Source organism: Falco naumanni, chromosome 5 (assembly GCF_017639655.2).
Source record: "Falco naumanni isolate bFalNau1 chromosome 5, bFalNau1.pat, whole genome shotgun sequence".
Classification (NCBI taxonomy): domain Eukaryota; kingdom Metazoa; phylum Chordata; class Aves; order Falconiformes; family Falconidae; genus Falco; species Falco naumanni.
In genome coordinates this window covers 85090973-85108152 of record NC_054058.1, presented here as the reverse complement: position 1 = coordinate 85108152, position 17180 = coordinate 85090973, and the positions used below count along the sequence as shown (strand labels likewise).

General features: G+C 36.0%; 1 protein-coding gene across 3 annotated transcripts in view; it reads left to right on the top strand.

Annotated features, from left to right (window-relative positions):
- GRM8 (glutamate metabotropic receptor 8) overlaps positions 1–17180 on the top strand; it is a 359395-nt gene that overhangs the window by 212815 nt on the left and 129400 nt on the right. For all 3 annotated transcript variants that reach the window (XM_040596730.1, XM_040596729.1, XM_040596731.1), the window contains one exon: positions 7822–8022. In XM_040596730.1, coding sequence (XP_040452664.1) covers positions 7822–8022 — 201 coding nt within the window. The remainder of the gene's footprint in view (positions 1–7821; positions 8023–17180) is intronic.

Here is a 17180-nt window from a genome sequence, read left to right as displayed (position 1 = left end):
CCCTTTCTTTCAACCTTCTACAGTGTCTTGCTTTTTTCTCCAGGTAATTCTGGAGCAGTATGTGCTCTCAGGCTGCCAGACATACTGTAACTAGAAAGTGAACCAATACAGGTGAACAGATTTCTGCCAGAACACCTTTTTTAGATGGCAAGAATCTTCTGGCAGTAACATGGGTAATGCTCTGCCTGCAGTTTTAAAGCCACCATTTGTTGCTAACAAAGACATATACATTTTAAAACGTTATATCCAACTTTGAGTTTTGTCCACACTAAACGATATATTCCTACATGGACAATTCTATTGATTTTGCCTAGTGATGTGCCTGAAAGAAATATTGCTTATCCTTCTGTATTTTTGTTCCACCTTTTCTTTTGAATGCATGGTGTGGTTCTTTGTGTGGTTGGCAGAAACCTTGTCCAATGGTGTCCTGTTATTTGAATGCAGTCATTAGTGTTTAGCCTAACATATACATCACAGCAAATCTTGGCTCAGTAAGATGTATTTTACACCATGGTGCTGCTGTTAGATTTAGAAGACTCAGGTTTTAAATATTTGAGAGTTCTGAATACCTGTGTTCTCCAACTCTATACACCGTTTCAAGGAGCTATAATTAAGCAATGTGAAGGCATTAACTAGAAAAGGGACAGTTTTTCACTCTGATAAAAACAATAAAAATGTCATTAGGGACTCTCTCAAAGCACAGAAATCAGGAAAAAATAATCTTCTATTAGCAATGCAACTTCAGGTTTTTTTCTAAGAGAAAACACTTTAGTAAATGTCACATATAATAGTAGGAACAAAAAAATCCCACCAGTATGCCTAGAATAATGGTTTAATTCCAATTTGATATATATTATTGTGCATTTGTTAGAAGTGTTTTGCTGAAACAAACTTCCAATTCACTGTGAAGGTCAAAAAAAATATTATGGTATTTCCAATGAAAAAAAAAAAATGAGGCAGGGATAGAATTTTTAAGGTACTGCATTTAAAGAATCAGGCAAACAAAAAAACTAGTTTCTTATTTATGGTGATGTAAAAAGTGAAAATTACTGAAGTATATTCACTTCTGTGAAATGTTATTTTTGCTATTTTCTGTTTGAAAAGTGTTTTAGAAGTCCGAGGTTTCAGCCTAGTTCTGTGTAGGCATTATTTTTAAATCCTCACATTTTAGGGATTGAAAAACTGTTTCTTTCTCAGACTTCAGCTGATTGGTCTTGCTGCCTTGGTGTTTTTTTGTTTGTTGTTTTTTTTTTTTTTTTTGTTTTGGTGTGTGTTGGGTTTTGGGGTTTTGGTTTTTATTGACATAAAAACTTGTTTCTTTTGGCATAGAGAGACATATTCCCAGAAAAATTACATCAAATGCCAGTTCGTTAAATCACAAAACCCACATCTGTCAGTTGTAGGAAAGGAGTAGACAGTCAAACTGCTCATTTCACTATCATTGCTTCTACATTCTACATTCTCAATTTTCTTTTTGGAATGGCTGAGAAAATTGATATAATCCTTAACTTCCTCTCTGAATTGCTTCCTATTACAGAGCTATTACCATGTTATTACAGAGGAGCCACAGGTTTTGTGATGCTCTCAGCAAATGCACTCATGCACAAAACAATCATCACATTTACCATGCAGCTATTAGAAAACTCAACTCCCCCACCATAAAAGTATATCATCCCCTTAAAGTTTGAGTAACAGAAGATGATGATCTCGACTGCATTATTTGTTGAGAGAGCAAACTCTATAATGTGTGAGGAAAGCAGCTGAATAATTAGGAAGACTCAATGGGAGCAACATATGCTCCTGATGCTTCCCGCTGAGCCTGCTGAAATGGCTTACCGTTACAGATGCCAGCTTTCTGAGGAAAAAACTGTTGCTGCAAAGATGGGAAGTTCTAACCAGTTCTGACAAATAAAAGACTGTCATGTCTGAGCTGAAGAGTAGTGGGAGCCTGCTTACAAATTATTGTGATTTAGTTGTGATTGTGATTGATTTTTTTGTCTGTGCCAATCTCAACAAATATTATTTTATCTTTGATTTTGTTTGCTTCCAAGTGCAGCTTAAGTACAACTGCATTGTGAGCCAAGTAATGGGGATAAATAATTTAGCAGTGAGTAAAAAATGTGAATTTTAAATGTGAATAAAAAAAATGTTACTAGAGATCTAAGACGCAGACTTGTAGAAACAGAAGTTTGGAAAAAAACCTTTAGTTGCACAGATGCACCAACTATCTTTAAGCAGTAATTATGTGCAAGCATGTATAATAAAGGCAGGTAAAGGGAAGAAATAGAATAAAAGCTGTTCATGAGTTACCATTTCGCTTATTACCAGTTTCACAATATTTTTTCTTGTCAATTTTCTCCCTCCGTCTGCATTGCTTGTCCTCCTGGCGTTACCCCAGAAAGATTTCTCCCCTTGTTTAGAGCACAGGCCATAAAAGAGCTCATTTGTCACTCAGCATGTGCCAGAGGGGACAGGGTGACAGAAGAGTGGATGGGAATGCGGAAGGGAGGGAGGAATACGGGCTCACAGAAAGGGATCTTTCCTTGCAGGTAAAAAATCCATGGTTAGGAGATTCCTGGCTCTCCTGCAATAGGAATTCATCACTTCTAAACCAAGTGCTCACACTGCTGTTCCCCGACTGAAGGACAAGACATGCAAGTCTTGGTGTTTTGGTTTGGGTTTAGGGGGTGTGTGTTGTTTGTTTTTTTAAGTTGTTTGTTTTTTTTCCTGATAGATTCTGATTTTAACCAAAATTACCAACCATAAGAGTAAGATACATAAATCATGAAATAACAAACGTAGAAATAAGGGGCTTAAAATAGTAGAAATGGTCAGCCAGTGGTTGAGTTTTTCAAGCAGATATAGAATATTACTCCATTGCTAGATGTATCAATAATCACACAGAAAAAATTACAAGTATTATATTAATATTTTTAGATTATAAAATAAAAGATGTAAACCTGCCAGATTATGATGAAAAAGTAATTTCCATTTTAACTAAACAAAACACTATGACAGTGAAAACCAAGAGTTTTTAAAAAGGACATGTCTGTAATAACCACCGGAGAATTTTCAGAGAGGAAAGTTGGAAGTTTTCTGAGTTTTTAACTTTGATTTTGATAAGCTTTTAAGAATTCATACCCCAAAACAACGGAAGAAGACTTATACTGAGCCAATATTTCAGCTGAAAATGAAAACTGAGCCAGCCAGTTGTATGCCCATCAATCCTAGACAAATCAAAGGAGATTAATAAGAAAAAAAACCAAAAAAAACCCAAACCTGCCATTGACTAGAGATTAGGAGACAACATCTTGAAGTATACTATTTGCACCTGGTGGTCTAGTTATGTCTTCCTACTTTCTCATCACTAACTGCACTATTTTTCTAAGCTTGGAACCTGAGTTTATGATGATTAATCTGGCAAAATTAGGATCCCACTGCATCCCCATACCAGCTACCTCTGTCCCATTAAACTCTGGAGCCCCTCTCCTGTCTCCAAAATCTGTCCAGTGCCCAAAACCTTTCCCGAGCCCTGCACCAGCACAACACCATTCCAATCCAGTGAAGCTCAAACCAGCTGTTGTATACAAGGTCCCTAACTTCAGTCTTTGGTCTTCAAGTAGCATACATTAACTAGATATATGGGATGGGTTTTTGAAAATATAGAAATAATCATGAACGGTAACGTAGGCTGCACTTCACATAAATCGCTTTCAATAATGCTAGATAGAAACAGATTTGTGAGACAGCAGGAATGGGATTGCTCAGAAACGTTAGGTGAACTGGCAATTTCCTGACACAGGGAAGTTAAATAAATAAGTAAAAATTATTTCCCTATATCACAGCTTACAAAACAGGTATATCCATTTGCCTTATTTACATTTTTTTATTAATTAATTAAATAACGTTAAGACAACAATAACTAAGAACATATATTTTAAGATCATCATTAAGAACTTGGTTACTAAAATTTAGACAAGTTATGTAACTTTTATATATATATATATATATAACATTTATCACCTAGCAGATTAGTTTCCTGCTGGTGAGATCAGCAACTTTAGTTTTGATCGTTTAAGATAGTTTGTATCCCACAGGTAATATCATCACCCATGTATGAATTAATTATCTTAGCTACATTACATTAATCTTTATTTACTTACTGTATGCTGTTATGAAGTTTTTAATTAAGGCACATTTTAATTTATTGTTGTACAGGTCTAATTTCTCTTGATTGTGTTCCCTGAAATCTCTTGATTCCCTGTTCATACCTAGGGAATTGAGAGTGTCACCTGCTTTGCCCTCACTCCCAGACTAGCAACCCCAGCCACATCCTCTTATCCACCTAATCCACGTTTTACATTCCTACTGTTGTGCTCCTTGTCTTTCCCTCTGAGTAGGTAGCTGAGTTCCACCATCCTGAGCTGGATACACAATTATTCCTGCAGCAGAAGAACTACAGGAACAAAGGGAGAAATGGTTAGAAGGTATGGAGGCAATACCTCCTGCAACAGTCCAGCTTGTCACTCTAGAAACATTTTTACATATGAATATACATATAGGATCATCCCTGGGGCTCACTCTAGGGTCCCCAAAACAGATTTAAAATGGAAGGAGCTATGAACATTATTTACTGGTTAGTAATTAATTAATTAGTAACTAATTAGTAACTATTATCAATTAGTACATGTGCCTATGTATTTTCTCCATTGGTTAAGGAAAATCTTGCTGAAATTCCCCACAAGCTTGCATTTCTCAAGAGTGGGGTTGGAAGACCTGCTGGAAGCGCCACCGCACGTTTCCCTGGATTTGCTTTGTTTGCCATCAGAATAGGGAGGGACGGTGTGAGCCGAATTCTTGTCCTCAGTTCTTGACATACTGTCAGACTTTAGGGATATCAAGCGCCTGGGTTCAAGAGTCAGGAATATCTTCTCATTCTTTTTGATAAAGACACAGCCTAAGCAATTTCTTCCAGAGGAAAAAACTGTAGGATGAGAAATTGAAGTGTCATTAAGAAAACATTAAAACATTTCTATTATGAGATACAAATTGTTATATTCTTTCAAGTCACCAGAGTGTGTAGAAACACGCCTTGTAGAGCTGAAAGTCAAGCTATAAATGAAAGTGTTTGTACATGATATACAATTTGAAGGAAAAATATAACTGTGTATTCCAAATATGTAATATTATCTCTGTAAGAGCTGACCGTATTTATGGCATAGACACTATGCATCTATTTACTGCTATACTTTAACATTTATCTAGGGCAGTGTAATGTAATTTAAGTTGATGAGTTCTTGTCATTTATAAATTATTGGTTTAGATGTTTGAGAATTCTAGAAAAAGAAGGTGAAGAGAAACCTCAAAAAGAAAGAGCACATAATCCAGTTTGTTGGGGTTTTTAGTTATGCAAAGCACAGAGACTTGTGTCTCTTGCCTTCTGGGTCTGGCAGGTTTAAAACTGACAATTTTATGATGTTCCTCACCCCTTTGTACGTACAGAAACACATTCAGTCCCAATAAATTCTTTTTTCTCTGTAATTTATATGCTAAATTAGTTTATGATCACGTATCTGTGAAGAGTAAATGTAAAATGTTTTGCTGTGGAAGAAATGTATGCAAATCCTATGTGTTTTTAAACTACAGTACGACATAGGGGAGTATAAACACTAATTTTTTCCCCTTTTTACAATCTGTACCACTGAGTACAATGTTCTTACTTTAAGTGTTTGCAACTTTTAGTGTTTTATGATTTAGCATTTATTACAGAAAGTGATTCCCTTCTGTCATTCACCAATCCTCCACCCTTTAACATACATGTCCATCCGTCTGACATGTGAGGGGAATTAATTACATTTACCTTGGTAATTAAAGCAGATATATCTCCTTCCAACAACTCCTGTCCTGACCATCCTGTTTAGAGGATGTGGAAGCTGGGGAGCGCATACAGGTTACTGACTGCTGTGTGACTGCAGCAGTTCTGTAAACCCTGTCCTTCGCTTGTTGCCCAGCAGTTCTTAACAAGGCAGGAACAATTAAGATGGGGATCATGAGGTCTACCCATCACTTACTGTTGGAAGCTAGTTCCCAAATGAAGTAAGTTAATAAAGTTGCAATCTAATTAAGCTTGATCTTCTCCATCCTTCATATCATCTTTTATGTCTGGGCAATGGGTCGCAACTAATTGTGTAATTTTCAGCATGTGCAAGGAAAAGTTTTTCTGTTTGTTTGTTTGCATTTTCTAATTATTTGCCGATCACTAGATAGCATGTCTTGAGAAGTATCTGTGAAGTTACTTGTAACAAATCACAAAAATGGGTCATACGCCTTCCTCTCCAAATGGTTAGTACTTTTTCAAGAAGTAGTGGGTTTATTTTTTTTTAACTAATCCCTGAGGAGAAATAAAAGCACATAATGATTTTTCAAGGCTATCGATCATTCCAAGTGATTAAGGATGTTTAAAACACAAAACACTACTGATTGTCAAATTTCACATTTTTCCTACACTATCATTGTAATTTGAGATGGTAGCTTCTGAGTACACTTCCTTTGTTTTTCATGTCATACAGGCTTGCATACTTTGTCTAAAGAAAGATCTTGTGTATAGTATATTTTCAGGCATAAACAATGCACTTTTTAAAACTTGGATACAACAAAATTGATAACTTGAACTGGTAAAAACCTGTGGATAGAGATAAAAAAGAAACATAAAAAGTAAGATATAGAATATTAAACTAAATTTCAAAAGATGCATAAAATTTTACTTTATTTCCAAATATTTTTTAATAATGTGACTGGATTATTTTCAAACTGAATGAGCTGTTAATGTTGTAAATAACCTGGGTATTTATTCTTGTGTTCACTGAGTCAATAGGAACTTTACTGTAAATTTCAGCAGGGCAGATTTCATGTCAAGATCTGTAGAGTCCTCTTTCCCTGGTAAATGGAAAATTTGAGCCTTTAAAATCAAAGGCCGAATTCCTGTATAGGACATGGGGGGGTGGGGGGAGTGGGGGGGTGTTTGTTATCTACTTAAAATATAATTTTCTTGACCTTTTTTTTTAACTTTTCCACTTAGTACTATCATCTATGAATGTAAATGGTTCTTTGGATTTGGACATAGATGATTAACAGTGAGCAATTTCCACAGGATAAAATTTCATAATGTATTGATTTGCTCTGTATTCCTTCTGAAGGAAAAATGTCCCTGTAGAAAATAGCAGACAGTACATGGTTCTCAATGTGAAGCATAATTCACTAGCAAATACAGGAAAAAAGCCTCACAATAAGCACTTTTCAATATGGAGACAGATGGCCACATCACTTGGCAAGCATTCAGTTTTTTTCCCTGAGATGTTTAAATAATGTTTATCAAACAAGAGACAGGGATAAAAAGCAAGGTAGCCTTAAATTTATCTAAAACAGAATGGCAGGCTGGTGTAGAAGTGTCCTATAAATAACAATAAACAGCTGTTGAACGAAAGTCAATAAGGTAGAAAGAGAGTTTCTTTACTGGATTGTAGAAGTACATATATCTGTATTTCTTTTTCTTGTAATGAAATGTTCTGTCCTCTTTCCCAGCCCAGAAGTCAACATACTGTTTATATACCTGGCACAGTGTACAATGATTAGAGGCAAAACCAGATGGCCATATTTTTCCTTGTCTTGTTTATTTAGGTGATGGATAGATGAGTCCTAACTTTAGCTATCAATCTGACCGTAATTATTTATGTTCTACTGTGAATTTTTGCATGCAAATATGTATGTATACACATACACACACAAACAGAGTTAAATTGACTCCTTCTCTTTCTTCCTTAGGCTTAGAAAGAATTGCAAGAGATTCAGCCTATGAGCAAGAAGGGAAAGTTCAGTTTGTAATTGATGCAGTGTATTCCATGGCCTATGCACTACACAACATGCATAAAGATCTCTGTCCTGGATATATTGGTCTGTGCCCGAGGATGAGCACAACTGATGGTAAAGAACTACTGAGCTACATCCGAGCAGTAAACTTTAATGGTAAGTTACATGTACTCTATTTTTCCCTTCCCTTTTTCTTCTTTAAATGATTCAGAAGTGACAAGATGTGTTTTGTTCTTTATATAAGATACTTTAAGGCACAGTGGAAAACAGGATTAGAAGCAGTTCTCATTTAATCAGAACTGTGAATTTTTCCACCTGCTTCAAATCCCCAAGTGTATTTTTCGTCTTAACATTAAGCTGCTCCCAAAAGAGACAGATGTTAAAAATAAGAATCTGTCTATCAAAATATTCCGGTGAAAACTGCTGTTATAGAAACAAGTCGAGGACTCATGCAGTCCTATTGACAGATTAAAATCCTTTGACAGAGTTTGATTATGTGTTTGCAAGAGAATTAATCGAAAAAAACCCAACATGGTTTTGAAAATTGCCTTCTGAAATTACTGTTAACAATTTCCTTGCAAAAGTGAATAGTGAGGAGTTTGCTTTCAATTTGCATATTTAAATCTCAATTAAAAAAACTCACTAGCACCTCCAACTTCTTCTCCATTTCATTGTTTTAGACTCAGTGATTTAGTGAGGTTTAACACAACTACAATATATATTTTTTAACAACACTACAAAATATTCTGTGCAGCTGGGATCTGCCTGCTGGGGAAATGTAGTTACAGACACACTTAACAGTAGAGGTCAATAAAGAACAGGATTAATTTATGAATGTAGAATTCAAAAGGGTAGAAGATACTTGATGGTGAAATAAAGTTGCTGAAAACCTACATTAGTACATTAAAATAATAATTATAATAATTTTACAAAGAAATGTAACAATGTTCTTTGCTGTGTTTTGGTTGTTTTTCTTCCCTGCTTGGTGGTAGTTCATGTGCTAGGCATGCCTTCTAAAACTATGCAGAGAGAAGCACTGTCTATCACAATTTATTCCAATGACCTTAGCTGCCAGCCTTTTTGAGAAAAGCACAAGGTCATTTTGAATTTAGCTTTGGAGTGGAAGCTTGTTTTGCTCTAGGTAATATACCAGACCATTTGGTTCATGTGAATGTTGGCTGTAGTTCACAGGTTTTTTTCTTCCTATGCAATTTTCATGAAAAGGGAATCCCTGTCTCCAGGAATATAAAGATAGAAGGAGTTTAAATGATTTTTTAGTGATTTTAAAGAAAACCTGGGGCAAAATATGTTGCTGGCAAATGGGAAATTTTGTTATGACGACAAATGTAGGCAGGGTATTGTAAGATTTGCAGTGATAATTATCTACATTTCTAGTAGATATTCTTCTGGGTCTGTGTTGTTAAAGCACAAAGTGATCTATTTTCATTTGGTGAGCATGAGTTTAGCATAAAAAGATAAGCTGTACATTTTATATGAAACCTTTCTCTCCCTAGATTGTTGCTTTTCATCAATACCTGTCATGATTTCTCTGGCTGACTCTAAATACTGCAACAAGGGGAGATGAAAGAGTGGGATAAAGCATTCTGGACACTAATGAAAAAACATCAGTGATTTACTGAAACAGAGGAAAAAAGAAACAAAAAAAGATAAACATTTCTGTGAGGTTAACTTTCTGTCCCATGGGATCTGTTCTCTGTACTAGGCTAGTCCACGATATATACTGGTGTACCAGTTTTTGGGGTGTGTTATATGCCCAGATGTTTCCTTTTATTTTCATCATGTGTTGGGAAGCATAAGCAGAGGATGGTCTTCAACCCTTTGCCTTTTCCAATTAATCCCAGATTCCTCTTGCTCAGGATGGCACTGCTGCTGGGTCTGACGGTTTACAGAGGCGAAAATTTACACAGATTACCAGACTTCCTGTGCTGGGAGTTGACAGAAGTGCTGTCTGTTGATTTTGACATGCATCCTAGGTTCAGTCATTAATAATGTAGTATATTAAAAGTGAACTGACACATGAAAGGAAAACCTGGCTTTCACAGCCATTCAAAGTAGCATTTTTCTATCCGAACAGTCACAGGATCACAGTATTGCTGAAGACGGCAGGGACCTCTGGAGATCCTCTGCTCCAACCCCTTGCTTAGATCAGGATCAGCCAGATCAGGTTACTTAGGGCCATGTTCAGCCATGTTTTAAATATATACAAGGATGGAAAATCCTCCAAAAGTCTCTCTGAGAGGTCAGTTCCAACATTTGATCATCCTCACAGTAAAAAAATACATTTTTATGCTTAAGCAACTTTTCCTGTGTTTTAGAATTAAGCCTCTGCTCTTCAAGATGTTAATGATTTCTAATATCAAGGAGTAACTGGCATTTTTGAGACAGGCAGTTTTTATTCATTATCAGTTTCCCCACATGATTCTATCCTTATGCATATTAAACCAACTTCTCACCTCTCTTAGTTCAGTATATCCCTCTTAACCAAGTTAGTAATGAGTGGGTGCAAGTCCAATTAATATGCTTACACACTCAAATTAGTGAGTTTCACCTCACAAAGTATGACCTGTATTACGCAGGACATCCATCTGCCTTATGGAAGGTATTTGCAAGGGTATGAAAACACGTAGTTCTGTTTATTGGAGTAACTATTTTGGTTTTGATTGCAAGTAATCACTTTGAAATGTGTTTCTTTTTGTTTACTCTTTTGATTTTTATTTACAAATTATGGTTTACTCCCCTGAAGCATTCATTTGTGTAATATTCCATGACACCTTCATGACTGAAGGGTGATCATAACCACCAGCGCAGAGTGTACTGATGTAATTGATATGACATTTGCTTCTGCTTAGATATTCTCCTACCAGTTGTATACTAAATGCATAAAATCTCACAGTTCAGCATAATTTTAAAGGGGATAGAACTTCGTCATTTGCAATAGACATAAATACATTTATTTGTACATGAGGTTTGTGTTACTGCTGGTGTAGTCTCCTGTTTTACTGTTGCCTGTGTTTTCCTTAGGTCAGCTAGCAAAGTATGGTGTTTAAACCCAATTGCTTTTAATTTATAATGGGCAGTTTAACAATTTAATTTCATATTAAAAGAAATCTCTAACGTATAACTGGTACAGCCTATTGCTGTGTACATCGAAAGAGATTTTAAACAACAGCAAAATACAAAGCCAGTGTGCTGAAATGCAGCATATTTTGTTCCCTGTGCTCTTCGTGGTCCCTGGTAGCAGAGCATAACCAGCCCTTTCTGGCTATGATCAAAGAACACTTAGAGCTTTCAGAAGTTTGATGCTCCTACTTACCTTTGTTTTTCCCAGGCAAAGAGTGAACGTTGTCACTTTGTGGTGTTCTTATTTTAATAAAGGTGTCACATTTGAAAGTTATTCCCTACCAGGTTTTGTATCCAAACAAAATGAGATATTTCGTGAAACTGGGATTTTGTATTATAAAGTTATGTAAAGCGAGTAGTTTTTCGATTAATTAGGTTTGTAAATGGTGATATATGCAGTAGTGTAATTATGGCATGATTCAGTATGCTTTCCCATCACATCACTCTAGTGTTCTTACTCTATTTAACATCATTATTCTGTCTACAAAATAAGCAGATGTTTTTCTAAGAGTTTTAACCCTGGCGTGTACTGAGTATTTTGTGAGAAGTGCTGTGCTGAATTCAACTTAAGTGCTCATCATTTAACTGAAACAGGACTTGAACATGCATTTGTGGTGGATGGATATGTTTCAAAGGTGGGTTTGGTTTTTAAGAAAAAAGATTTGTCTTTGTACTTCTTTCTGGGCAAAGAAAAAAAAAAAAAAAGGATGACAACATAGATATAGTGCTATTTTTTGGGTGGGAATAAACCACGAAGTGGTAAGACTGGTCAGTACCTCCCTCCTCAGTTGTCCCATTACAAAAGTGGACAAAATTTATAGTTAAATCCAAAAATAAAAATCATTGCTTATATTGTACATAAAATGACATATAGAAAGTTCACTTTTTCTATGTAGAGAGATTTATAGCTAGTATAGAGTAGTTGGTTTTTGCCTACCTTTGGTCAGATATAGTCACATATTTGTATTTATATTTACATTAACACACAGTAGTAGTTCCAGGGATGAATATTGAGAAAACATCACACATTATAACACAACATATTTAGAGATATTACAATATGAATCTTTCAGTTAATCATAAAGGTAAGGGCAGAACTTAACCTGTACTCTCTTTCATATGTGCAAACAGACAACTTACTTGCTTTGATGGACAACTTATCCTGTGGGTGAACAAGGTTACTTGCTACTTTGGCATCTTTTTAGGTAAGCAGGGATAAGTGAGAAGGTAGCGGATAATAGGTGGACGCTTTGACTCACCTCTGCCGTCAATGCTTAGATAAATGTCTGCTTCTGCAGGAGGTCACTGCAACATCACTTCCCCCTCCTGGTGAAGAAGAGATGAAATAAATTCTGAGTCTGGCTGGGCACTCTTTTTTTTGTCTGGTATTCTCTGGGACAAAGTAAAGCAACTATATTGCTTGCTGTGCTTTCGTGACAAATCTACAGTACCACTGGAACACATTGCCTGTAAATATTGTGGAGTCTCCATCCTTGGAGATACTCAAAACCTGGCTGGACATGGGCAATCTGCTCTAGCTGAGCTTGCTTGAAGCAGAGGGGTTGGACAAGGGGATCTCCAGAGATCCCTTCCAACCTCAGCCATGCTGTGATTCTACAGTCCTAGCTGGATTTGAAAGAAAGAAAAAAAGTGAATCACTCACCCTTGCTCTACGATAATGAATGAACAGGTTACCTTTGCTGTGTTCTTCTGGAACTAATTTCATAGTCTGAGTGGACTAGTAAGCCTTGCTGTTATTTGTTTTTTAGATATGTTAATTAAATGCCTTTGAGAAAATATTATTTTGACTACACACACATAGACACACATGCATGCACCATCAGCCCCATGCAAAATTTCATCCTGAAAGGGCAGAATGATACCAGAGAATGAGAACGTAAGAACAGAAACTAGCAGGCAAACTCAAAATAAGGTGTTGACACTTATAAACTAAAAAATAATGATCACTCTACATTGTAATATTTTTTTCTGAGAAAGTATCTGTAGAGGACAGTTTTTAAAAAAATTAAGAATGGGGTTATTAGTGGAGAATTTTGAACCCTCCGGAGAATCATTATGGAATCAGCTGTCTACAAAATTCATCTTCTCCTGCTATCTTTTGAAGTCGCTAAGACATCAATCTGGGTAAAACTCTCCTGACTTAATATTCAGCTCAGACTTCTAAATGTTTTCTTGAAGAAAGCTTCTATTCCTTCACTGAGTATAAAATTTACATTCTCAGATCATTATTTATCATTAAAACAGAAGCTTTAAAATGGTGCCCTTTCAGGCTGATAAGTTTTGACATTTTTTCAGGCATTAAGCACAACAGAACTAGATGTCCCACTTAAAATGTACTGGAGCTATGCTCCTAACTCAGATTTTTAAAAGTCCAACTCTCAAGTCTATAACTACCAATACAGAAAAAATCCCACCCTTTTTTGCAATAGTTGAAGTTGGGCACATCTGTGATTTTTTAAAGTTATGAGTTCTTCTTGTCAGTTCGTAATTTGGGGGTTTGTACTGTCAGAAACACTTAGCATCATATGACACCACTGGTACTGTATTCTGATAAGGTTAAAAACTATCTAAGTATGATGGGAGATAATAGCAGATGAGTAGATCAAATAGGGACAAACAAGATTAACGGGTGAGTTGGGAAGGGCTGAACTCTGCTGACCTTGCTAGGATTCACTGTGGTAGCAACCAGTTTCACTAATCTGTACCCTCGTGAAGAAATAAAGATAACTGCTTTTAGCTGCAGAAGTAGAAGTGGAAGGGGGAACGTCTGCTGGATTTTTATTAAGATCTGTGATGTTCTGTCATAAATTAATCACATGACATAACCATGTAATTTAAAAAAAAAATCAGGGGTACAGAGGAATATTTGACAGCATGCTTAAAGCTTAAACTAACATTGTTCATTCTTTTAATGCTTTTATGACTTTTGTCATGGTTTCAGAGGTGTCGGTTTGGCTTGTGAATGTGCTGGGGCCATGGCAGGCTGTTTGTAATAAAGAATCCTGATGTCTAGTTTCCTGTACCTTTATGTTAAATTAAGGAAGGAGTTGTTACTGCTGTTAATTTATTTTTGGGGCTGAGCAGAGGATGATTTCAAATAAGTTCTGCTTTGGTATGCTAATTATTTAAATGGAATTAATCCAGGTGGCTATACAAGAAACTAAAATTGCACAGTGGTCTGAATCACTCTTAATGGGTTTAAGTAATGTGCGGTGATAATGTAAGCAGGCGCAGCAGGAGCTTGGAGCTGCTGTGATTCTTAGGTACCTCACGAATCCATGTGATTAAAATCAGAGATTATGAAAATGCTGGGTGTGAAATTAGAAGGTAGAACCTAAAAGTGCAATTTATAGCTGTGCTCTTGTTTATGTACAGATCTTAAGCACTGATTAATTGAGCAATATATATTCTCCATATATAAACTTCATGATGTAGAATGTGTCTGAGGTTAATTCTCTGTTTTGAGGAACGACGTTTAATTTGAAAGGTATTTTGATAATTAATATGTAAAGGAAAATGATAAAGGATTTATGCTCATTACCCAATGAAAATTGATTTACATCTCCTGATAGGTGAGGATATTCAGATATATTAGACTACAGTTTTGAAGTGAAAATCTCAAACTGTTCTGAGGAGCTGTACAAACTAACCCTTGCCATTCTGACTGAAAAGGTATTAGAGTGCAAAGAAACCACATTGCATGTATTTTTTTACCTTTTAGTCACTGTAAGAAGTATCACAGCTGCAGTTCTGCAGTGTTTTTAAGCCCTTCATATAGCCTTATTACCTTTATTAACAGGAGGAAGGTGTGCCACATGTTTTGAGGAAAAGAATACCTTGACAAACTTCCTAACTTAGCTATCTAAATTTAAAATTTCCTCTTAAATCTACCAAATCAAGGAAGATTATTTGTCTAAGTTACCAATTTTTCCATAGGTCAATTTATGAACTATTTGGTTAGACAAGAGTTCTGCAAACCAGCAGGACAGTCATGAGGGGAAATTAATTGCTTTCTAGTATCTCTGTAACAGAATAATATGAGCCTTTTTCATTTTCCTACAACAACTTTTACTTACAAAATGAAATAGACACATTAGAGACAATATAAAGGGAAAAAGGCAAAAAGGATTTTATAATATTAGTAGTTCATTCATGTAAAAAGTGATCCAACTGGTAATGGCTGACAGGAGACAAAAAAACCCAGAGCAATTCTTCAGGAAGGTCAGTGTCAGTGACATTATCTTGTCAAATCTTGCATTTGTATATGAGGAGGAAAATAGCCATTTCTCTATGTTAAAGAGAATGACAGCGAAATCATGCAGTACTGTAGGGCAGGAATTACAGTTAAGAGAGAGTAACTTTATAATTAACAGGCATCGACGACATCATCAGACAGCACTGTTCAGTTTTTCTACTCTAGGAAGATGTGTTCAGCACTAATCAACCAAGTTCAGATCTACAGTCAAAGCAGTACTGGATTCAAGAGCAAGTTAGATATGTTAGACCTTGTTACCAGGTGTGATCTTAAGCAAAACCAGGGCGAATTTGAGCAAACTAAATAAGACATCCAAGACCAAAGGGACTGGATTCAGTGCATCCCTCACAGGCAAATAGGTTTCCTTCAGTTTCAGTAGCTGGTGACTCTACAGTAAGTGTCAAGTTCTCCATAAAGCTGCTGGGAAAGGCTGATACCTCTGAAGCCTACCAGAGAGCTGGCCTGTCTGATGGCATTTAGGCACCATAGCAACTCATCTATATGTTTTTCTGCAAACAGCTATGAGTCAGAGAGATTTTCTCAAAGGCTGGTTAAAGCATTTTTAATAGTATGGAATATTAAATATGTAGAAGACAGTTTACCTTAGAAGGTGCTCTAATTTACTCCAGCAGGGGAAGCATTTGCTGTTACTCCTGAGAATTAAGGTATCCAGTTGTTTTGGCATACACAGGTTATGTTTTACGCTGAACAGATTGTACCCAAAATGTTGCTCCCCATAGTCTTAGCCAAATCTCTCCCTTGTAAACTTGAAATAAAACGGATTTGATGCAGAGATTCCTGAAGCATTCTATATTAAATAGAAAGACTGTTCCTCTCAATTCTCCTGTAATCTCTGTCATCAAAATAGAACATTTGATACTTAACTGTAAAATAATTTGCAGTAAAGATTTTAGTTGCAATTCTGTGGATTCTGTGCATAGCACAGTTTCAAAGTGATGATGCATTAGCGAGGCTTCCATATTAACATTTTTCAATTCGTGCCAATGTCTTTAGGTTATTAACTTCTATAATTACATTAGCATTTAATAAAAAAAAATAGTTTCGAATATAGGAAATATAGAATACTCTTTATTATTAGTTACACTTGGAAGCCTAAACTCTTTTGAGCCAAGTCATAGGAGCCTACACAGCCAGATGGATTTGAAAATGGTGCTTCTTTCTATTACTTACAGCTCTATTAACAAATTATCAGCTTGACTGGTACTCTACTTGAATACAGTTTTACTTGCTGGTAGTTAAGCTGTTTATGTAAAGGTAAGATTATTAGAGGATACTCAGCTGCATTTCAGAGTATGAAAATCTGAATATGTTTTTAACTGCTGTATTAAATTTACACACCAATCATATCTTCCTCTTTAGACCCACCAGTCACAATGGGTGAGGTTTATTACCTCATGTAATTAACCTTCATGCTGACTTGCTTAAATTGTAGAAGTTCAGCTGTATGATACAAGGGTGTGGTAGACCCATTCTATGTTAAATCGACGGGAAGAGGTTTGTCTTTGAAAGTTCCAGAAGGGAATTAGAAATATTTAATAGAGCAGCACTAACTCTGCTTTGGGATGAAGACGGTAGAAATACTGGAGCTTGGTCCTTCCCTCAAGCCTTTCATATTAGTCTGGGATTCAGGTGTTCACTAAAGAAATAGAGTAATTGCCTTCTATGCCTTTAATCCAAGGAGACAGAAGCCATCCCAGAAGAAAGCTTTAAAAAAGTATAGGGCATGACTGGGAGGATATTCTTTAGTCTTGTTGCATTTGAGTCACTGAGCAGCTAAAAATGCAAAACTTCCTAGAAATCCTGTCCAAATGGACTCTCAATATCCTATCTTAGTAGCACTAAGTGGCTATTAGTTTATATAAAGCCATATTTTTAT